This window comes from Bubalus bubalis, chromosome X (assembly GCF_019923935.1).
Source record: "Bubalus bubalis isolate 160015118507 breed Murrah chromosome X, NDDB_SH_1, whole genome shotgun sequence".
In the NCBI taxonomy this organism is placed as follows: domain Eukaryota; kingdom Metazoa; phylum Chordata; class Mammalia; order Artiodactyla; family Bovidae; genus Bubalus; species Bubalus bubalis.
In genome coordinates, this window is record NC_059181.1 from 44,081,930 (window position 1) to 44,107,156 (window position 25,227).

The 25,227-nt window shown below is 35.0% G+C and overlaps 1 protein-coding gene across 7 annotated transcripts in view; it reads left to right on the plus strand.

Moving 5' to 3' along the window:
• KDM6A (lysine demethylase 6A) overlaps nt 1-25,227 on the plus strand; it is a 187,037-nt gene that overhangs the window by 146,350 nt on the left and 15,460 nt on the right. For all 7 annotated transcript variants that reach the window (XM_006061068.4, XM_006061069.4, XM_006061071.4 and 4 more), the window contains 9 exons: nt 5,183-5,312; nt 6,597-6,702; nt 7,248-7,453; nt 9,789-9,853; nt 9,931-10,005; nt 10,535-10,683; nt 18,342-18,456; nt 20,937-21,124; nt 21,908-22,049. In XM_006061068.4, the coding sequence (XP_006061130.1) occupies nt 5,183-5,312; nt 6,597-6,702; nt 7,248-7,453; nt 9,789-9,853; nt 9,931-10,005; nt 10,535-10,683; nt 18,342-18,456; nt 20,937-21,124; nt 21,908-22,049 (1,176 nt within the window). The remainder of the gene's footprint in view (nt 1-5,182; nt 5,313-6,596; nt 6,703-7,247; nt 7,454-9,788; nt 9,854-9,930; nt 10,006-10,534; nt 10,684-18,341; nt 18,457-20,936; nt 21,125-21,907; nt 22,050-25,227) is intronic.

Sequence of the window (25,227 nt, forward strand, 5' to 3'; positions counted from 1 at the left end):
ATGGGGCCTCAGAAATTAGGAAGAAATTAGTCTCTTCCACCCCTCCATTCAAAGGATTAGGCGGAACTTTATTGGAGGACATACATACAGATTCTTAATGGTCTTTTCATTTTGCATGGCACATATCTAGGTTTTTTCCCGTTTACTCATAATTGTTGTCCTCTTTATAAATAAGTGACTAAATTTGAATGAAAGTCAATTAACACGCTCTTAGGGCTTCCCAGCTGGTGCAGTGGTAAAGAATCCACCTGCCAGTGCAGGAGACGCAAGAGATGTGGGTTGGATCCCTGGGTCAGAAAGATCCCTGGAGTAGGAAATGGCAACCCACCCCAGTATTCTTGTCTGGAAAATTCCAGGGACAGAGGAGCCTGGTGGGCTACAGTCCATAGGTTTGCAAAGAGTTGGACACGACTGAGCACAGTATAGCAGCAGCAGTTAACATACCTGAAACAAACACAAGAAAGAACTCTGAAGCATTTTCCAGTGTATTACATTTTGTCTTTGAACTCTACTGTTATAGTGGATTTTAAAAAGAGCTTTTTTGTTATCTTCATAGCTTGCACTTTTAAAAGTATAGAAAATAGAAAATATACACATTGGTTCTAGTTGTCTACATTGACCATTTAACATACCTTTTAAAATGCTTTTTAAAGTTCAAAATAGTTCTCACCATCTCTGTAAATGCAGTCATTGTGTGGTTGTCCTTTCTAGTATTCAGAGTATTTTATTAGAAAGTACTATGGAAGTGATACTGAAACTTTAGTACAGTACTGTCAATACCTTATGGTTCTTTTTCTTTGAGAACTATTTGAGTTTGTATGTTTAAAATACCTTCTGATATGTGTCTTATATTCCATTGCTGTTCATTATTTTCTGTCAGTTTTTAACTATTTAGCTGTTACCTTTAATTATTATGGCATAGACTAAAGCACAAATTACATCTTTTTCATGTTTTATTAGAAAATTGTATTCCCTATTGGGTCCACATTGCTAGCAGCATTTTCCTCACTGGCCTACAACATGATAGCTTCTGTAATTAATTTTATCTGCCCTATAAGATTTTCTGCATGTTCAGTGACTTAAAACCACACTGGATGATCTCTAAATCAGACTAATTTCTTCTAAAGTATATGTGAGATTCCTGGGTTTCTAAAATATGATTCTTTAGAAAATAAGATTTTAATGTCAGTCATTCACTCAACTCTGGCCCTAAAAACAATAGATGTGTTTTAGTATCCATATCAAGTGCAATACTGGTCTTTCCCTAGATGCGGTGCCTTGGCTTGCTGCCAGTTTGTACTGCCTCTACCTGCTCTGCACTCAGCTGCTGGGGCCTCTGTCCCGTTTCCTAGATAGTGCTGCTACCACTGTGCTGGATCAGGGTCTTGCTCCCTCTTCCACTCTCTCTAGTCTTCAGGATAGTTGCTAGAAAGTGGGGGGAAATATAGAGGTCCAAAACTGACATTATGGACTGTATGGGACCTAATGGTATTCTGGAGAGGAATATTGTCAGACTTCCATGGAGGCACAAGTTACAAACAGTATACAATAGCAGTTACCTTACGTTTTCATTAATAAAGTATTAGGCTGTGGGTAACTAGCTGTGATTTGTGATTATAAAAGTATAATACTAAAGATTATACTTTTTCCTCTCAGTTTTGAGGTGTGTATATATATATATATAAATTCATTTCAGAATTTTAAAGTACATTTTTTATAGAGATTTATTTTTTAACTCTTAATGACACTTTGCCTTATTACAGAGACTTGATTTGTGTGTGTGTACACATATATATTGTTAAGTAGCTAGATACATCAAAACAATATAGACCTCTGGGGTTGCTTGGGTTATTTCAGTAAATCTGGGCCTCAGTTTATCTAATGAAGAAGCAAGAAAAAAATGCTCTGATAAATTGGAGATAAAAATCTTCTGAGGCTTAGAGAAAAGTTAGGATGGCAAATGGTAGGCAAGGCAAATGTAGGCATATTGTTTGCCATTTCTGTTCTGTTGATGGTATCCTGAGCTGGGCAGGGGTCCAGAACTTAGAAGAGGAAAGTGACATAGATGCAAGAGACTTGATGTTTATGGTCTAGGAACTTCATACCCAAAGATAATTAAAAGTATAGGCCAGTTTATCTACAGAGCACTGTTCATTTCTCTACCAAATGATAAGAGTAAATTTGAAAGTAGATTTAAGCCTGCCAGGTTCCTCTTTCCATGGGATTCTCCAAGCAAGAATACTAGAGTGAGTAGCTATTCCCTTCTCCAGGAGATCTTCCTGACCCAGGGGTTGAACCTGGATCTCCCGCATTGCAGGCAGATACTCTACCGTCTGAGCCACCGGGGAAGCCCATAAAATAATTGGGCAATGACTAAATAGCATAATCTACATTGCTCAGGAAAAGAGTTTCAAAATGGGAGAAAAGGATTTAAAATGGGATAATGTCTAAATCCTTTCCAGCACCTGCTTCTTTAACTTTAATGCCTTTCTCCACTTTGGATTATTAAGCATATATATATATTTGGATTGTTATAGTAAATACATTATTTGGCTTGAAGTATTATGAACAGTGTTGGCCACATACATGTTCAAAAGATAGAAGTCTCTTCCTGTTAACCACATCTCTGTCGTTTAGTGTTTTCAGTGGACAAAGGTTATAGTCACTATATAGAAGCTACCTATAACAGTTCCTTAAGGGAAATTCCTGTTTGTTTCAGACTTGTCCTCACTAGGCAGGTAGTCAGTGTTTGAAATATAACAGTTTGATCACATAGTGCATTCTAACTACCCTCTTATTTTCACATATGTGGTTAGTTTTTAAAGTGTTCGATATTTTTAATCTGACTCTTGTTGAGTTCATCTTACTGGTCAGTGCTGTACATCATCAGAAGGCAGTTACAATACTTTTGCCTCTTTTTTGGTTTACAGTTGAAATTGCAGCATCCAATGGCTGAGTCAGTTTCAGCTCTCTTAGTCGTGCCTCACTTTTTTTCTCTTAAAATAAAGGCAACTACATCTTTTAGTTACTTTCCCATTTGCTTTTTTCTAACTTTTGTTATAGAACTGTGCAAACGATAGAAGCAGAATTCTGCTGACTAATCAAACCCTTTATTCTTGCCTCATTTCTCAATGTCCAAACTGTTTTAGAAGCTTAAATTTTTGTGTCATGTGTAATTAGCATGAGATATTCTTTTATGGTACAGATTTAATACTTGATCCATATCCTTAAAACGCTTGGTCTAATTCCTCAAAATATTAATTATGTACTATACAGTACATCCATCTCCTCCTCTGGCAAACAAATTTTGTGTGTTTGGAGTGAAATTTTGTTTAAATTCTGAACAGTGTTTGATACATGATTTAGCATGAAAACTTATTTATGTGGCAATTGTAAATGAATATTTTATCTTGGCATTGGTTTAATGATAATATTTGAATTGTTTCTTTAGTAGTCCCAGCCAAGCAATTTTTACTGCTGTGGATTTTATGAATTAGTACCAGTTTTATACCTAAATTTAAGATATTAAATATCATATCTGTCTTTAAATGTACAGATACACTGTGGAGAATTATTGAAAGCTGGTAATGAGTTGAATATTCATTTATTTTACCTCTAACCTTAAATGTTAGTTGAACTTAGAATTTCACTTTTTCACTTTAATGACTATTTCACATACTTTTTTAAAAGAGTCAATTATTTTAAACTTATTTCATTCTTTGATACCTATCTTGAACTCTTGTTTTTACTTAGAGTTGTAGTTGAAAAAATTTAAAAAAGCGTCATCCATGATGCTATAGTGTAACATCTCAGTGAAATTTCAAGCCTTAGTTTTCATTAGTGCCAATGAGAACAGACTGGTTTGTAAGGTTTTTCCAGTGCTACAAAAGCTACAAAATTCTACTGCTAGAAAAACATAGCAAAATAAGAAAAAATCAATTTTATTTCAACCTTTATTGTTTATGATGAAAAATTGCTAGTTCCTTCATCAGTAAGTAAAATTACTAAGTTTTTTAACTCTACCATAATTACGATTTTCAAATTCATCTGAAATTTTAATATGTTAAGAATATTTGATATTTTAATGTAATGGTTAGTTTTGAACATGCAATAATTGAGTGAGGTAAATTAGTTAATCTGGAATGATTTGAAAGCTCAAAATTATATCTTGCTGATTTTCTAAATTGGGTAGAAACTTTGAGAAATAGAAAATACCTTTCTTTTTCTTCCTTATACTAAAAGAATTGCAGTTTGGGAAAAATTTTACCATATTTTAATTTATAATTTAATTAACATACCATCATTAAAGAAAAAGAAACACCAAATATTAGTAAGTAATAGCTATAATAATAGAATGGGTAGGAACTATATGTTTCATTTTTTAAAATGGTGTCATTTGCTATAAAATATAGTAGGTTGGAGTCTTGCTGAATTTTGTCAAGGAGTTTCACAGAAAATTCTTTCCAACATTTGAGAAAAGATCTTTTCAGGTTTGAGAATTGTCACAAAGATATTCTTGTTATGGTTACTGAGATGAGACATAGGCAGAGAGATTTTTACTAATTATCTAGACCTTTTTTGGTCAAGTTATTGTTTTAACATTTAATGGAAAGCATCTGATGATGGAAGATGGTGAGGAAATTGGGGTTTGTGTTCTTTAAGTAAAGAAAAATTGGAAAAGACCAACAGTATAAGGAATATCATCAATAATTCATGTATTATAGTATCTCTTCTGGCTTCCCAGGTGGTTCAGTGGTAAAGAATCTGCCTGCCAATGCAGAAAAAGCAAGAGACGTGGGTTCGATCCTTGGGTCGGGAAGATCCCCTGGAGTAGGAAATGGCAACCCACTTCATTGTTCTTGCCTGGAAAATTCCATGGACAGAGGGTTCTGGCAGGCTGTGTAGTCCATGGGGTTGTAAAGAGTTGGACACAACTGAGCACACAGTATCTTTTCTATTATTTTTCTTCAATGGGAGATAGCTTGATTCCTATATTTACTGAAGTATTTACTAAAATGAGTAATTGTTCTCAGTTTTTTTCCTGGTGGATCCAAATCTTATGGATTTGTTCAACTACCCAGTAATTTAGTTAAGACTTAATTCAGATTTTTTTTTCTGTGTTCTAAATAAATGTACAGCTGATTTATTCTCCCTTTTTTTTTTTTTTTTTTTTGTTTTAAAGGAACCTAGGTAAAAATGGCTTATCTAACAGTAGCATTTTATTGGATAAATGTCCGCCACCAAGACCACCATCTTCACCATACCCTCCCTTGCCAAAGGAAAAGTTGAATCCACCTACACCTAGTATTTATGTGAGTCTGAATTGACTGACTAGAAATAAATCAAACCAGTGTTTGCACCTACCTGTCTTTCGTAAGATCTTGCTTTAAATCAATATGGATGCCCTTTAGGAAGCATTAAAATTATTGGTGGCAGCTTGAATGTTTTGGGAGAAAATGATGTATTCAAAAAGATTTTGTAATAATAGCACTTAAAACTTGCCTTCTCAGATATTAACTGTAGTTATATTACAGTAGCGCGAAATACTTTTTTTACTACCCCCAATTTTTAACAGATTTAGGCAAAAACCACTTAAAAAGTAACTTTTTTGAAGTAAGCTGTGTTTTAAGTCTGCATTTTACTAGTTGTAAGGACCTTAACATTCATTCTGTTTTAACCATCTACCAAAAAAATATTTACCTTCCCCAAAAAAAGGTGTTCAAGAATATAAAATGCGATGATAGATATGTCATTAAAAGACTTAATAGATTATTTAGAACTGAGGATTAGTTTTACTTAATAGACATTTAGACATCTGATATAGGAAGTTGATAAGAGTTCAGTCAAAGCAACTCTTATTTATCTTTCTCCAAAATAGGTCCTCCTGCCCTATTTCTTTCCATCTTCCCATTTCCCCACTTCTACCCCAAATGAAAAATTTTATTGATTTTAAACACTGATTTTTTTTCTCTCCTTTTTAAAAAAGATCACATAACATAAAATTTATCATCTTAACCATTTTTAAGTGTATAGTTCAGTGGTGTTAAGTATATTCTTATTGTTTAAACCAGTTCTCCAGAACATTTTCATCTGGCAGATGTGAAGTTTAATACTCATTTAAAAAACAGCTCCCTCTTCCCTGGTCTCCCCAGCCCCTGGTAGCCATCACTCTGTTTTCTATTTGTATGAATTTGGCTACGTTAGATACCTCATGTAAGTTAAATTATGCACAGTTTTTCTTTTTGTGACTGACTTATTTTCATTTAAAGTGTCTTCAAGATTCATCTACGTTATACCATGTGATAGGACTTTCTTCCCTTTTAAGGCTGAATAATACTTAAACCGTTTTGATTTTGAAGTTTAAATTTCATCTCACGTGTTTTGTTCAAGATATAATGGACAAGAGAAATGTATGTGGTTACTATCTAATTCCAATTAGAATCAAAAGACATGGTGATAAAATACTATAAAATATAAAAAATAGAAGTAATGGCACATAGAATGCATTATTTATTTAAATTGTAAAAATGTGAATTTGGCATAATTTCTGAAAGGTCTGCTTTATAGAGATCTAACAATATATTTTAATTTTGCAGTTGGAAAATAAACGTGATGCTTTCTTTCCTCCATTACATCAATTTTGTACAAATCCAAACAACCCTGTTACAGTAATACGTGGCCTTGCTGGAGCTCTTAAGTTGGGTAAGCTTTAAATAAGAAAAAGGAAAAGTATGTGTATTTCCTTTATTATCTATTAACTTCTAAAGCACTAGCAGAAACTTTTTTCTATTCTTTTGTTGTAATTTTTCACATTTTCATTTTAATATTTTCCTGTCTGAGAGAGAGAGGGAAGGAGGGAGGGAGTATTACTTTTTTAATTCTGCTTTTATTTTTATGCTGTTACATAATTATGATTTAGGTTGACTAATAGAAATTTTTAATATAAGATTCAGGTAAAACTTGATATTACTATTAAGTAGCCTCCTAAATAGTTCTTCTCACTTTCAGAGATTGAATAAATGAGTGAAACTTCATTCCATGGCCCCTTGATTTTTCTCCCTCTGTTGATGGCATGACAGTTAGGTCCAGGGCTTCAGAGTGTGCAGAGGCTCTAGTGTTTTAGGAGAATTAGATAAGAGTACCATGAAACATTTTTCTTTTTTATTTAAAGGAAAAATAAAAGCACTTTAAAAAATATTATTCCAAATATATTTTTATTTATTAACTACATTTATTTATTTATGAAGACCTGGGACTTTTCTCTACCAAAACTTTGGTAGAAGCTAACAATGAACATATGGTGGAAGTGAGGACACAGTTGTTGCAGCCAGCAGATGAGAACTGGGATCCCACTGGAACAAAGAAAATCTGGCATTGTGAAAGTAATAGGTCTCATACTACAATTGCTAAATATGCACAGTACCAGGCCTCCTCTTTCCAGGAATCATTGAGAGTAAGTATTTACTTACTGAAAATTATTTTATTTTTGAGATTGTTATTTTATTTTATACTATTTTCCTTTGAAAGGGAGCTTTTGTAAGCATCTCATTATTTTATTGTTACATAAAATAGTTTTTTATTATTCTTATTTTTATAAAACACTTTATAAATGCTATCTAGTTCACTCTTACTACTAAGTCTAAGCAAACGTATGGGTTGATAAATACTGTTAACTGTCTAGTGAGGTGTCTCTGTTATTTCTGGGATATTTCTATTTAAAGAAGTGTTTCTTAACCTTGGCATTATTCACATTTGGGGTTGGATAGTTCTTTGTTGTGGGGAGCTGCCCTGTGTATTGCAGAGTATTTAGTAGCTTCCCTGGCCTCTCCCTACTAGATGTCCGTAGCACACTCCCTATTCCCTATTCCAGTTTGGACGATCAAAAATGTCTCCAGACATGCCAAATGTCCCCTGTGAGGCAGAATTATCCCTAATTGGGAACTGCTGATATTAAAGGATAAACTAAGCCTCAAGTTTGCTGTATTCCTGCAGAGTTGTTTGTCTTATGCCTTCCCATTAAACTATCAGGTTAGTATTATCTGATATATAACTCTCCAGGAAGCATTACCCATCTCAGTCTGAAAGAGAAAACTCCAAGAGAGACATAAATTATTTCAAAATACACAGAAAATTAAGGAACAAAACTTTGAAAAATAATCAGGATTACTATTAAGATTCATAGGCCTTTCAGCAATGAAGCATTACTAAAATCCTTTAGCACTGAAATGAGAACTTCGTGAATTCTCCTACAAAGTGAACATAAAACATCCATAAAAGTGACTTTATTAAATGTATTACTGAAACACTTATCTGTCTGTACTAAGTTGTTCTGTACATATCCCACAGCTGAAATTTAATATGTGCCTGCAAATCTTTTATCTGCAATTCATTAGATTTGCTTATCTTTGTTTAAAATTCTGCCCTGAGTTCACATTTTCAATCTAGGCAACATTTGTACCTGCTAATCATATGATTGTGTCCCTTTCTCACTACCACTCCCTATATCATATAGAGAAAGTCATCTAATAAAAACTATCCTGCAACTTATATGAGTTGCAGTAAATTTGTTGTTCATATAAATCTCTCTAGTTCAAACTTCTGAGATATTTCAACTCCATGGTAGTATTATGGTCAGAAAAGAAATAGCTAATAAGCAGGATTCAGAGATCATCAAGGAAATTTTTGGAAGAAGATGATGAGAGGCAGAGTATTTAAATAGAAATTGATCCATAATCAAAGAAACAATGCTTTTTGTGTGTGCTTTGAATACATGTGAAAAATTTAATAAATGTTTATAAAGCATACACATTTAAAGGGAGGGAGACAGAAATGTCACTAAGTATTGGAAAAGGCAATGGCACCCCACTCCAGTACTCTTGCCTGGAAAATCCCATGGATGGAGGATTCTGGTAGGCTGCAGTCCATGGGGTCGCTAAGAGTCTGACAGGGACTGATCGACTTCACTTTCACTTTTCACTTTCATGAATTGGAGATGGAAATGGCAACCCACTCCAGTGTTCTTGCCTGGAGAATCCTAGGGACGGCGGGGCCTGGTGGGCTGCCGTCTATGTAGTCACACAGAGTCGGACACAACTGAGGTGACTTAGCAGCAGCAGTAGCATACCTAAGTCAGAAATTGTAGAACAGAGGTAAAAAGATAACCATGTCAGTGACAGGGAAATCATAAATAATAGTAATATTTGCATTGAAAAGCTCTTGTATTTGTCCAGCATTTAATTTACTTGCTAATGTTGTGTTTATAATTCACGTATAATTCATTTTGAGGGAAAAAAGATTTATCCCAGAAATAACTCTCACATTTGTCCATAATAAAGAATAGAGAAAATCTTACCCTCTGCCTTTCCATATGCATTGCATACATATATGATTACATATACATGCACACCTCTGTTAGTTGAGGAAATTTATAATCAAGGTTGCCACTTCTGGGCATCTCAACCTAAGTTTCCTCTCTTGAAAGTGGGGAGGAATGGAGCAGGAACTACAGTTTTTCTCTATAGAGAATCAATAGTTTTTCTCCTTATAGGAGAATATTAGTAAGGAAGACTCTGTGGCTGGTGGAGGGGGTTAGATACCATGCCCAGTGAGTTTTGACTTTGCCTGGCTTTCTATTTAATGTGGTCTTTGAAGAAATTTTCATGTGAGAGAGGTCTGTAGAAACTTAGCTTCAATATTCCACCATTGATCTGTATGTAAACTTTTCAATTGCATGGTAAAAAGGTTGCAGAATAAATACTAAGCTGGAATTCTTTTTGCTTAATCTACAGGAAGAGAATGAGAAAAGAAGTCACCATAAAGACCACTCAGATAATGAATCTACATCTTCAGATAAGTAAGTAATTTATAATGTGCACTTAGTATTTCTGTTTAAAAGGCATGTTTCTAATATTGTCTCTCTCTCTCTCTAAGTTCTGGGAGGAGAAGGAAAGGACCCTTTAAAACCATAAAGTTTGGGACCAACATTGACCTGTCTGATGACAAAAAGTAAGTCTTTCTAGTAGTGTTTCTGTTAACTGATACAAAGAGGTGTCCTGTTAGCATGACTGAGAATTGTCTAGTTTCCTCTTCTGTTTTTTTCCTTGTCATTTTTCTAAATTAATATGCAGGTTTTAGCCAAATTATTTCTGCTAGGTTTTACAATTATTTTCTTTGACTTAAAACTCTCGTATACATTTTCAAGACCCTTCTATATGTTGTTGCACAATCACAAAATTATAATTATATAAAAATATATTTGTAAAATAAAATTATACAACAATTATAAAAACAAGGAAGTCAGTTTTTTTCTTTAATTTTTATGCTTTTTGTTAGGATGTTTTCTTTGCAAAATTTAAAAATTTAAGTATTCCAGAGATTTCCTATGCAGAAGTAAAATATTTATAGATTTGATTGTTTGCAGGAAGTAAAATATTTATAGATTTGATTGTTTTTCTGATTGGAACTTAAGGTTCTTAAAGTTTTTTACTACACATATTTATAGCAGGGTTTCACTCGAACTGTTTTTTTATTGCAGGTGGAAATTGCAGCTACATGAGCTGACTAAACTTCCTGCTTTTGTGCGTGTTGTATCAGCAGGAAATCTTCTAAGCCATGTTGGTCATACCATACTGGGTATGAACACAGTTCAACTATACATGAAAGTTCCAGGAAGCAGAACACCAGGTAACTTTTATGAACTAACAGTTGACACACAAATTGATCAAAATGTGAACCATGCAAAAGAGACCTGGATTCTTTTCATTTATAATGAATGAAACTGGTAGAGTTGTTTCTGTTACAAGATATGACTCTTGAACTGAGCTCAGATTATTAATATTTTTCCCCCCTTGGTAGTATCTTTTTAAAAATGTAATATCCCTGAAATAACAACAGTGTAATCTGGAAACTTGATCGTTGGAGTATTCCTGGGAAAAGAAGTCCCTGTGACTTAAAGACTATTTTTGATCCCATCTACTGCAGAGTGGCAGGGTTGTCCTAAACTTTTACCACAATCATGATAAAGAAATATGTTTTATATTATGGCAGTGCAAAAACAGTTTTTTGGAATAATGCATTTTCTAATCCATTGCCTTCTATTTCATCTAACAAAGAAAGTGTACGTTGCAATCCCCTTGTTGGATTGCAGTGTACAGTTTACAACAGCACTTGATGTGGAGACATTACTAGCCTCGTCCTGGTGTCTAGTCCAGATTTTACCACCAACTAGGCTTGTCACTCGGAGAAGGCAATGGCACCCTACTCTAGTACTCTTGCCTGGAAAATCCCATGGGCGGAGGAGCCTGGTAGGCTGCAGTCCATGGGGTTGCTAAGAGTCGGACACGACTGAGCGACTTCACTTTCACTTTTCACTTTTCACTTTCACGCATTGGAGAAGGAAATGGCAACCCACTCCAGTGTTCTTGCCTGGAGAATCCCAGGGACGGGGGAGCCTGATGGGCTGCCGTCTATGGGGTCGCACAGAGTCGGACACAACTGAAGCGACTTAGCAGCAGCAGCAGCAGGCTTGTCACTTTGACAAGTCACTTTTCTTCTCTGGGTCTTTTTTATCCATTTGTAAAATGAAGTTACGTTAGTTTTAGACTTAGAATTCTGTCCAGCACTAATATATCATGTTTTTTGTGCTCCCTTTGATTGATATGAAATTTCAGAGGGTGATGTTCAAAATATTTAACAATTAGGATGGGTGTTGGTGATGAAGAGTTTAGTTATACCAATGCTGACAGGCTGCATATCATCCTCAGGTGTTTCTGTTTGCTCCTTGAAGTAGCCATGGTTTGAAGACCAGATTGCTTCATTCTTTATTACCTGTTCATTGAATTGTACCTAAAAATTGTTTTAAGATAGGCCTATGCTTGCTTCTAAGAGAAGGCAATGGCACCCCACTCCAGTACTCTTGCCTGGAAAATCCCATGGATGGGGGAGCCTGGTAGTCTGCAGTCCATGGGGTTGCTAAGAGTTGGACAAGACTGAGCGACTTCACTTTCACTTTTCACTTTCATGCATTGGAGAAGGAAATGGCAACCCACTCCAGTATTCTTGCCTGGAGAATCCCAGGGACGGGGGAGCCTGGTGGGTTGCCGTCTGTGGGGTTGCACAGAGTTGGACACGACTGAAGTGACTTAGCAGCAGCAGCAGCATGCTTGCTTCTGGGTAAAGTAGGTCAGAGGTTCCCAGTTCTGGCTGCTCATTCTTTTCTAATAAGCTTTTAAAATATGTGTAGTTGACTAATATCTGGAGATTGAGAGCTGGGCATCCATATTTAAAAAAAAAAAAAATAGAAGTTCTTCAGAGAATTCTAGTATACAGCCAGGATTAATACTATTAGGCTGTAGTTTGTGTCCTCAGGCCATTGGAAGCCCAGTTCTGTGATATTTTATGAATAGTTGAATAAAGTAGAAACAGTTCTGGAATAAATGGTAAAAGATCTATCTAGTCCTTACTATGTCATTTAGACACCAGTGTAAATGCTAAGCAAGTTATTTGAATTCTCTGTAGTTCATTTTTCTTATGTATGTTGAATTGGATTGATTCTATTAAAATTTATTTCAACTAAAATTTTCTCTCATCAATTAGAATTATTTTATGCAAATAGTATTATCCTTATATCAAAGAATGCAGTTATTCATTATAAATCAAGGGGGAAGCAAACTTGATAGATCACTTACTTGTCACTTCTGTCTAGAATGTTGGGGGTTTTTGGTTGGTTTGTATACAAGGTATAGTTTTTCAAAGTGTCCTATGGAACCTTAAAGAATTTTCTAAAGAATTCCCTTAAGGTAGTGCTATCCAATAGAAATATAATGCAAGTCATATATATGACTTAAATAGACTTAAATGTGACTTAAAATTTTATAGTAACATTAATGAAAAATGAAATTAATTTTATCCTAGTTATTACCAAATAATCTTTTTAACATGTAATCAATACAAAATTATTGAAACAACCCCTTGAAATACAGTATATACTTTGCAGTTATTGCACGTCTCAGTTCACATTACCATATCTTAAGTGGTTATTGTATTAGACAGCTTAGTATTAGAAGAAATGTTCATTAGTTTGGTTCAATTTTTTTAAATTGCTTTGAATACTTTTTCGTGGGACAAGCACTTTGTTCTTGGATTTACCTAGATAAATATGTTACCTGCTTTAATGGACTTTATGATCAGCCTATGTTCTAAACTAGAGATGCTCTCAGGTTCTACCCTAAAAGGTTTTTAGTTAGATGATGGGATCCCAGCGTCTCTAATTACAGCTTAATTTTACTTAGAGTCCATGCCATGAATACTTCCAGCCATCTACCTGTGATAAGAGACAGTAGTATTACAAGTACTATCTTCACATTACGCTGTGATACATAGAAGACTAGGGTGTTGTGTGCACAGAGTGTGGCAAGAGCAGCTACATTTTTATTAATTGAGATGAAACTCATATAACAAAATTAAACCCTTTGAAGTATGCAGTTCAGTGACATTTAATACAGTCACTATGGTGTGTAGCCATGACTTCTGTGTAGTTCCAAGACATTTTCATTAGCCTGTAAGGAAACCCCAGACCCCTTAAGTAGTCATCCCATTTCTCCCTTCCTCTTAGCCCCTGACAACATCTAGTCTCTTCTTTCTAGCCGTATAGTGTTACCTGTTGTGGATGTTTCATGTGAATGGAATCATACAATATATTGCCTTTTGTGTCTGGCTTCTTTCACTTAGCATGTTTTTGAGGTTCATCCGTATTGTATCAGATGTTCAATTTTTATGGCCAAATAATATTCCACCATATGGATATAGAACAATTTATTTCATTCATCAGTTGAGGGGCATTTGGGATGTTTACTTTTTAGCTGTTATGAATACAGTGTTTCGTGTATTCATGTACAAGATTTTGTTTGAATACTTCTTTATACTTTTCATTATATACCTAGTATTAAAATTGCTGGGTCATATGACAATTCTATGTTTAACTTTTTGAGGATTTCGAAACTGCTTTCCACAACAGCTACACCATTTTACATTCCTGACAGCAGTGTACAAAGGTTCCAATTTTTCTTCCACATCCTTGTGTACATTGCTTATTTTCCATTTTTTTCTTATAGCTGACCCAGCAGATTTGACTTTTAGTGTGTGTGTGTGTGTATGGTTTTAATTTTCATGTGCTTGTTGGCCATTTGTAGATCTACTCTGGGGAAAATGTCTGTCTCTAGTTCCTTCTTAATTTTTTAATTGAGTTGTTTGCCTTTTTGTTGTTGAGTTGTAAGAGTTCTTTAAATAGTCTGGATATTAATTCTTTATCAGATACATGATTTGCAGTATTTCCTCCCATTTTGTAGGTTATTATTTCATTCTCTTGATAGTGTCCATTTATGTACAAAAGTTTTTAAATTTTAATGCTTTAGTTTTTTTCTTTCATCACATGCTTTTGGTGTCATATTTAAGAAAGCATTGCAAAATCCAAAATTGTAAAGAATTTGTGTCTGTGTTTTCTTCTTAGATTTTTATAGTTCTCAGATTTAGGTCTTTGATCCATTTTGAGTTCGTTTTTTGTGTACAGTATGAGCCAGGGGTCCAACAGTATTCTTTTACATATAGCTAACCTGTTTTCCAAGCACCATTTGTTGGAAAAACTATTTTTTTCCTCTATCAAATGACCTTGACACCCTTGTTGAAAATCAGTTGACCATAGATGTATGGGTTTAATTCTGGAATCTTGATACTGTTCCATTGATTTTTATCTCCATTTTTATTCCAATACCACACGGGTTTGATTCCCTTTGAGGTAATTTTTAAAATTGGGAAGTGTGAGTCCTCAACTTAGTCCTTTATCTCTTCATAGAGCTTTGAGTTACTGTCTTATATTATTTCATTTCAGTCTGAAAAACTGTAGCATTTCTTATAGAGCAGATTGACAAAATTCTCCTTTAGTTTTGAAGAATAGTTTTGCCAGATTTTTAGTTCAGTTTTTTTGGTTAAGTTTTTTTTTCTCTTCAGCAACATAAATATGTTAAGCTATTGCTTTCCGGACCCCATGGTTTCCATTACGAAAAGAGCAGTTTTGTTGACAATCCTGTTTATATCACAGTCACTTCTCTTCTCCTGCTTTCTAGATTTTCTTTGCCTTTATACAGTATTATTATCTTAGGATGAATATTTTTGAATTTATCTTTCTTAGAATTCCTTGAGCTTCTTGGATATGGAGATTCATGTGTTTTGTCACATTTGGGAAGATTTTTACTATTATTTCTTCAAATATTCTTATTGCCCCTTTCTCTTCCTCTTCTGGGACGCCTACAGTACATGTGCATGCTCGTGTCCCACGGGTCTCCTAGGGTCTGTGTGGGTTTTTTCATTGTTTTCTTTCTTCTCCTCAGAATATATAATTTCATTTGACCTGTCAAAAAATTGGCTGATTCTTTCTCCTGGTCACATCTGCTGAACTGAATTCATTTCAGTTGTTTTTTTCAGCTTCAAACTTTTATCTCGTTCCTTATTGTGATTTGTGTTTCTTCATTGATAATCACAAAAACTACACAGAAAAAACACAATCACAGAAAACTAACCAAACTGATCACATGGACCACAGCCTTGTCTAACTCAGTGAAACTATTAGCCATACCGTGTAGGGCCACCCAAGATGGACAGGTCATAGTGGAGAGTTCTGAAAAAACGTGGTTCACTGGAGAAGGGAGTGGCAAACCACTTCAGTATTCTTGCCTTGAGAACCCCATGAACAGTATGAAAAGGCAAAAAGATAGGACACTGAAAGATGATCTCCCCAGGTCGGTAGGTGCCCAAAATGCTACTGGAGATCAGTGGAGAAATAACTCCAGAAAGAGTGAAGAGACATAGCTGAAGCTAAAACAACACCCAGTTGTGGTTGTGATGGGTGATGGAAGTAAAGTCTGATGCTGTAAAGAGCAATACTGCATAGGAACCTGGAATGTTAAGTCCATGAATCAAGGCAAATTGGAAGTAGTCAAACAGGAGATGGCAAGAGTGACATCGACATTTTAGGAATCAGTGAATTAAAATGGACTGGAATGGGTGAATTTAACTCAGTGACCATTATATCTACTACTGTGAGCAAGAATCCCTTAGAAGAAATGGAGTAGCCATTAGGAGAAGGGGACGACAGAGAATGAGATGGTTGCATGGCATCACCAACTCAATGGACATGAGTTTGAGTAAGCTCCGGGCATTGGTGATGGACAGGGAAACCTGGCGTGCTGCAGTCCATGGGGTCACAAAGAGTCGGACAGGACTGAGCAACTGAAGTGAACTGATAATCTGTTTGTTGAGGCATCATTCTCCTTGTTTCCTTTTGTTCTTGCTCATGGTTTTCTTTAACTCTTTAAGTATATTTTAAGATAGTTGATAGAAAGTATTTGTCTCCGAAGTCCAGTGTCTGTGCCTTTTCAGGAATACCTTTTGTTAATTTCTTTCTTTCTTTTTTTTTTTTTCTTTCTATAACTAGACCATACTTTGTTTCTTTACATACCTCATAAGTTTTGTTGAAAACTGATTTCTTGAGTGTTTGTAGAATGTGGTCTCTGAAGCCTCTGTCCCTTTAGCATAGTGCTCAGCTAGTGTTTTGACATTTTGAATATTATGTTGTGGCAGTTAGCAGAAATAAGATTCTCCTCTCTTTTCTAAGGTTTGTTACTGTTGCTTGTTATGGGCTATAGTTGTTTATTCATTTAGTGACTTTCTACATTTTTTTTTCAGTTATTCATATATCTGTTCTTTTTCAGGTTCTTTTCCCATTTAGGCCATTACAGAGTATTGAGTAGAGTTTCCTGTGCTATACAGCAGGTACTCATTAGTTATCTATTTTTATATGTAGTGAGAGTGAAGTCACTCAGCCATGTCCGACTCTTTACAACCCTATGGACTGTAGCCCACCAGGCTCCTCTGTCCAAGGGATTTTCCAGGCAAGAATACTGGAGTGGGTTGCAATATTCTTCTCCAGGGGATCTTCCTGACCCAGGGATCGAACTCAGGTCTCCCACATTGCAGGCAGACCCCTTACCCTCTGAGCCACATGGAATCCCTTTTATATGTAGTAGTCACACTGTTTTTACAAAGACGATATTCCTTGTCATATATGGGCACTGAAGTGTCCTTTCCATTAATTATCTCAGTAGTGATACGACAGATTTCTTTAAATGCCTCTTGTCCTGGGCATGCATGTGGCTTCTAAATTCTATAGTATCCAGAGGAACTTTTCAAAGCCTTTATTCCTATGAAATCTCACTCCCCAGCTTTTCCATCCAAGCGTTTGGGATGTCTGTTGTTTGCTTCAGGTGGTTCTTTTGTTTGTTTGTTTTGTTTTTTGCCCTTGGTGGCATCAGCTTGTTCTTTAGTCTTGCAATGTTCTGGGAGGTCCTCCTGCATCAAAATACTTGTGCCGATAGAACTCTGAGGTAAGTGAAAGAACGAGAAGTCCCTTTTCTGTCAGCCTTTTGGGGAAACTGGAGGGTAGACAAAACAGAAGAACAGAATTCTTTGGGAACAAGATCTTCTGTGCTCCCTTCAGAACCAGGGACACTCACACCAGGAATTCACAGTACTATTTTTTAAGTCCACTGTCACAGCAGTGGTAGAAATGGAGATGTAGTGAGTGACATACAGATATCCTACTGTGTTTAAGTCACCTTTCTTTTGCTCAGTTGTTTGTTTCTGTAAACCTTTGACTATATTGTCCAGATTTCTGATGAGGTTACTTCTGACAGTTTTCACCAGGTGTTTTTGTCATTTTTATTGTTTGGTATTTCTGGCGAGTTCCCCAAGTTCCCTCCTCGGCCATTTTTGTTGACACCATTCCTGCCACTGCATACAGTTTGAAAATCAGACTTCTTGCCTCTCTACTGATGTCCTAATGCTACTTGTGAGAAATGGGAATTAGTTCACAAGGAAGAAGTGGTAATAATATCAGTAATAGCTAATATTTATTACTTACCAGGTATTAGGCAGTATTCAAAGCAGTCTTTATTTCATTGTTCCTCAGAACAACCCATTGACTTACTGGAATCATTATCACCTAATCTTATAGGAAACTGAATCAGAAAGGTTTAGAAACTTGCCCAGTGTCACATAATAACTAAGCCAAGGAACCTGGCTTCACAACCTAAGCTTTTAACCATGATTTAGGTTGTCTTCCACAGAGCTGCTACTGAAAAAGTTAGGAGTTGACCAAACTCAGCTCTAAGACTTGACATATACTGATAAACAACTGAATAACACAGGAGCATTTTCTGTTGAACATTTCTAAGACACATTTTTCTATAGAATTTATTGTATGCTGATTATTTTTTCTTTTCACATTTCAGGTCATCAAGAAAATAACAATTTCTGTTCAGTTAACATTAATATTGGTCCAGGTGACTGTGAATGGTTTGTTGTTCCGGAAGGTTACTGGGGTGTTCTGAATGACTTCTGTGAAAAGTAGGTTTCCAAACTGAATTTTATTAAACATAATTATTTGAAAACAATTCTTGTAAAGGGCAACTTACTAAGCTGGATATCCTAATGCATGTAAGCAGTTTTCACTTACCATTCAGCAGGAAATTGATTTATAAAATGATTTGATTATAAACCTATTATTTTGTATTATTGGGAGTATTTTAAGAAAGATACCTTAAAACCACTTCATGCAGTAGTGATAGTCTTGAATTTAGTGGGTAGAAAGTTGAGTTGTTTACTGGGTTAATTAAGCAGTTGATGTATAATAAATACTTGTTTATGTGAAAAGAAATATTGTTCTTAGATAAATGGCTTTAGAATTGGAAGAAATTCTATAATTGAGCACCCTTAGAGGTTGTTAATAACTTAAACTTGAATGTATTACTCTTAACTGTATCATCATGATACAAATTCTTTTTAAAACTACATTGGCAACTTTTCTTATAAAACAATTTTAGAAGATTTAAACAATAGCTTCAGATTTTGTCACCTAGATTTGAAAGAATTCACATAGTGGAAATGTTCCTTTCCTTTAGTTCCTAGAAACTCTTCGTTTAATTATCTTCTGTTAAAGGGTACTTGGGGATTGTTTTCATTAATTTAAATTTAATTATTTGTCTTATTTTGTTTAAAAAATTACTCCATTACTTAAGATCCTGATTTTTTTTCCATTTGTAATAAAATTGGAAAATTATTATAGCTAAAAATATAAATTATACATATATTTGGTGTTATTTCCTCTCCAGCCCAGTAGGATAAAGAGAGGGAAAACCACCTAAAACATTTATATATGCGAGACTTTGAAAATTAATTGTACACCTATTATACGTACTGACTTATAGTTTGCAAATTTTGGGTTAAAAGATCCTTGCTGTAAATATCTTGATTTAGTATGAAATGTAAATATAGTTTACATTTATATACTATATAAATATAGTTGCAAAAACAACCATAATACAACAGAATTTCTTTATATACAAGCAGAAGGTAATCACCTTTTATTTTCTTTACTATATAGGTTTCCTTTAATTGTAAGAAAGCTCAAGATGTGGAATTTTAAAGAGTCAAATGCTCTTATGAAATAACCTGATCCATTTTAATCTTTACTGGACCAGCAGTCTGGTGGTAGCAGAGAAAGAACTGTATCATACAGAAAATCTCTATGGTGCTTCAGAAATATTTATATTTCTTAAACTTTGAGATACTATTTAGTATATTGTTGCAGCTACAGTACAGTGATTCTTTTTCATTATTTCTGAGTAGGATTGACTATTTTTAGGATTTAGTGTTCTATCTGAATGGAGAGGTAACCTGGGAATAGGTAATTGGAATAGGCAGATGATGTCTAAAAAGCTTGAACATGGGGATAATAAAAAAGTCTGAAGAGTTAGGTAAATTTAACTAAGTTTCAGAAATACCACTTGCTACCTCTGCATTTCAGTGTAATTTTGTTTCATAGAAGGATTGTTACTTGTAATATTAACTGATTCGACCATATCTGTATAGTTTGTTTTATGACTTTATATTTGTCATGAAATAACCAGTCACTTGACTATATGATAGAGAAGATACTTGATTTTTTGTCGTTGTTATTAGCTTGAGTTGTTTTTTTACCCTAGCTATTGATTATTAGATGGTGTTGATTGCTTGCTTGCTTTTGGAGAGAGAGTTTTCTCCAGTTTTAAAACAACAACACATGGGATAAGTAGGGCTAGGATTTGTTTATAACCATATTCCGCTTTACAGACAAGTTTTTCTAAACTGTAGTTGTAAAAATATTTCATATCACGATGAAATAGAATTAAAAGCCAGATTTTAAAGGAAAAGCTTAGTAACGTGTTGTTTCTAAAGTATAGTGGTGGTGGTGGTGATTGTTATCAATATTTGTGCATGTGTATGAGTGTTCATTTTTTAACTGCATCATTTTAGTCAATCAGTCATCAAAACTGTACAGAGACTGATACGCTATCCTCCTTTCCTGCTTAGGATTCAAAGCAATAGAGAACATTTCTGCTTTCTGTTCTACTTTTCCTCAGAAAATGAATTTGTATGTGCCATAGAGTTCCTGTTTATGGATTTAAATAGCTTGATGCCAACCCCACCTTCCATTTGCCTTTTAGAGATTTCTAGGTGCACCAAGGAAAAGGGTTTAATCAAAATAGACTTTAGTGAAATGAAATTAAAGGTTAATGTATGTAAGTGTTACTTAAAATAGCTTTTGATTTCATTTGGATCTTTGAAAAATCAACTGAATGTAGTAATACTGATATTTAGATAAGTAATCCACTACTTCACTGTAATTAATTCCACTCACTTTATATACTACAGTTTCTCATTGTATAAGCTGTACATTTCAGTGCAATGAGTAACTGTATTTTTTAAAACTTCTGACATTGTCTTTCAGTCATGGAAGGAGCTTATTAAAGTACTTGATCCATTTGTAATATTTTTTCTTATTTCAGAAATAATTTGAATTTCCTAATGGGTTCTTGGTGGCCCAACCTTGAAGATCTTTATGAAGCAAATGTTCCGGTGTATAGGTTTATTCAGCGACCTGGAGATTTGGTCTGGATAAATGCGGGCACTGTGCATTGGGTTCAGGCTATTGGCTGGTGCAACAACATTGCTTGGAATGTTGGTCCACTTACAGGTATTTTAGACTATGACTTTAAGAAAAACACTTTAGTTCATAAAGGATTGTATCTGATGAGTTTATTCTTTTTTTCTTGGAATGTAGCTCACTAGAAATCAGATGAAGAATGTTTCCTTGAGTAAAAATTTAACTTGTAGTACAAGATAGTAAGTTAACAAATAGAAATCCAAGATTGTAGATCTCACCAAATGATAAGTTTGTGTTTTATGTACAAGAAAGAGATAATTTCAATAATTTTTTAGAGTGCCTGATTTTGTTTTATAAAGGAAACCCTTTATGGGAGAAAGCAAAGTACAGTGGTTATGCAGTCTTTGAAATCTTTCATTATCTGATATGTCATATATATTTAGCCCTATTATGTTATGAATTGAATTATGCCTACCTTTAGGCAGTATTAAGATTATGGCCTACCAAGCCAGAAAACCTGGATTAGGACCAGAACCTGGCTTTTGCAACTTTGGGCAAGTTACAGAACCTCTCTGGGCCTCAATTTCTTCATCTGTATAATGGAAATGATAAAATTAATAAGATAACAGCAAAGATTAAATGGTATAATATCATGAAATACTTCAGCACAGTGTGTGGCACAAAGTTATAGTAAGCACTCTTTACATGATCACTACTATTATCACAATTATTTTTTTTTAACCTTAAAAATATTTTTGTAATATTGTGCGATTTTTAGAATTGGTATTGATGGTATCACCTAAGAAAGGGATAGTGGTTATCTTCATATCTTTGGTACTTTGAGTTGCTTTATAACTGTTTTTTTTTTCCTAGCCTGCCAGTATAAATTGGCAGTGGAACGGTACGAATGGAACAAATTGCAAAGTGTGAAGTCAATAGTACCCATGGTTCATCTTTCCTGGAATATGGCACGAAATATCAAGGTCTCAGATCCAAAGCTTTTTGAAATGATTAAGTAAGTGCTTTCTAAAACTGCTGTAGTCCCTCTCTTTTTGGGGAGTGTTAACTATTCAGTACTTTGTCCCGCCCCATAGAATTATGTTGACATCAAAACAAAATGGTCCAGATGTTTAACAAAACATAAGAGAATCCACATGTTAAAAGTATTTTTCCCTTCAAAATAGTCAGTACACTGTGGTACAAAGAGGAACAAAGGCACAAATAATTCTAAACCAGTAGATTCACAAACCTGTGCTGAACCACTCAATACCTAGGAGAAATTTAGTTTTAATATTGAAAGATTACACTTAGTATCAGAGGGAGGGAATGGCATCAGAATATTTTCTGGTACAGAAAATTAGCATTTAATATAGGCATTTGGTTTAAATTTTAATTTTTTTTTAAATTTTAATTAAATCATCCATCTTATAATTGTCCCTTTTCTTAGCTGCTTTAAACACTTAATACTTACACGAATACATATATCCCAGTAAGCGTCTCATTTATTATCACAGTTTCTATCCTAGCTACCTTATAAATTTTTTTAGGAGTAATATTTTCAAACAGTGCTATATAGCAGTGTTTCCCCAGAGTATTTTCTACCACTACTACTTCTAACCCCAAAAGGTGGGGAACTCTGGTCAAAGAAATATGGGAATAATGGATTATATATTCAATGGGCTTCCCTTGAGGCTCAGCTGGTAAAGTATCTGCCTGCAATGTAGGAGACCTGGGTTCGTTCGATTTTTGGGTTGGAGAGATCCCCTGGAGAAGGGAAAGGCTACCCACTCCAGTATTCTGGCTAGAGAATTCCATGGGTCCGTGGGGTCGCAAAGAGTCGGACATGGCTGAGATGCTTTCACATCACATAAAGTTCAACAGGCCCTTTATTTTTTTTAATTTTTGGTAAAATGTTTTAGAGACTGTAAGGGTTGGTATAATTTGTGAGTGGGGGAAAAGGATTATAATGTATTTCATTTCCCAAACGTATTTGTTTGACCAGTATCTTTAAAGAATTGATCTCAAAAACTCGTTTTGAAATACACCACTTTATACTCACTAATAAAATTAGTTTGTCTTCATCTTTGTTAAAATAGTACTTACCTTAAAGTATTTCTCCTACAGCTGTATTAATTTGGCCAGCATGTGTTGTTCTCAAAATATTGTCTTTTGAAAACAACCCTAGCTTCTTAAAGTGATTTCAAACCCAAATCTAAAATATTATTCAAACAAAAATTGTGTAGCTGTGTATTATTTTATTCGTTTATCATTTACACTAGTTTATCTAGTCCTAGACAGAAGTGATAGGGGGAGACAAAAGGTAACAAAAAACAAGCCATAGCAAGTAATGTACAAATCCTTTAAAATGCTGAATCTTAGGTACCATACTCTATAAATGTGATTGGTAGTGGGATTATCCTATTATGTCTCAGATTGGTCTTTTTTGCTGAAGAGTAAGTTTGAGGTTACTTTCTGGAGAAAAAATTATGTAAAGTCACCCAAGATAATAGTAAGTTGAAAATGGGCATAAACTAGAGGCTAACTCGGATCAACTAAAGGTAAAAGGATGGTACAGTATGGAAACCATTTATATGTAACAGCTCTAAAGACCGGAAGTGACTCATTATATTTTGGGTTCAGTTCAGTTCAGTCGCTCAGTCGTGTCCAACTCTTTGTGACTCCATGCACTGCAGTACGCCAGGCGTCCCTGTTCATCACCAATTCCCGGAGTTTACCCAAACTCATGTCCATTGAGTCAGTGATGCCATGCAGCCATCTCATCCTCTGTTGTCCCCTTCTCCTCCCGCCTTCGATCTTTCCCAGCATCAGGGTCTCTTCAATTGAGTCAGTTCTTTGCATCAGATGGCCAAAGTATTGGAGTTTCAGCTTCAGCATCAGTCCTTCCAATGAATATTCAGGACTGATTTCCTTTAGGATGGACTGGTTGGATCTCCTTGCAGTCCAAGGGACTCTCAAGAGTCTTCTCCAACACCACAGTTCAAAAGCATCAATTCTTCGGTGCTCAGCTTTCTTTATAGTCCAACTCTCACATCCATACATGACTCCTGGAAAAACCATAGCTTAGACTAGACGGACCTTTGTTGGCAAAGTAATGTCTCTGCTTTTTAATATGCTGTCTATGTTGCTCATAGCTTTCCTTCTGAGGAGTAAGCGTCTTTTAATTTCATTGCTGCGGTCACCATCTGCAGTGATTTTAAAGCCCCCCAAAATAGTCAGCCACTGTTTCCACTGTTTCCCCATCTACTTGCCATGGAGAGATGGGACCAGATGCCATGATCTTAGTTTTCTGAATGTTGACTTAAGCCAACTTTTTCACTCTTCTCTTTTGCTTTCATCAGGGGACTCTTTAGTTCTTTACTTTCTGCCAAAAGGGTGGTATCATCTGCATATCTGAGGTTATTGATATTTCTCCTGGCAATCTTGATTCCAGCTTGTGCTTCATCCAATCCATCATTTTGCATGATGTACTCTGCATATAAGTTAAATAAGCAGGGTGACAATATACAGTTTTGACATACTCCTTTCCCCATTTGGAACCAATCTGTTGTTTTATGTCTGGTTCAAACCATTGGTTCTTGACTTGCATATAGATTTCTCACAAGGCAGGTAAGGTGATCTGGTATTCCCATCTCTTTAAGAATTTTCCACAGTTTGTTGTGATCCACACAGTTAAAGGCTTTAGCGTAGTCAGTGAAGCAGAAGTTGATGTTTTTCTGAAATTCTCTTGCTTATTCTATGATTCAAAGGATGTTGGCAGTTTGATCTCTGACTCCTCTGCCTCTTGGTCAAATCTACCTATCATTTGATCCCAGTTCCCTACATTTGGGATTTTGCCAGCCAACACTGCTTCTTTCATTTGTACTTTCTTTTTATTTAATGAGTATTTGCTGACTATATGTAAGATTCTGGGTTAGGCACTGAGAGTGTTTATATATATATATATATATATATATATACACACACACACACACACACACATACATACATACATATATATATAAACACACACACACACACATACACACATACACATGGCATCGTTCCTGTCTTGAAGTAAAAGATAATGTGTAAAATAAACAGATTGAAAGAAACACAACAGATCCACTCAGTACTTTCCAGCCCCATGGAGTCAGCGCAATCTATGTATTCTGGGAGGCAGATATTTTGTGTGA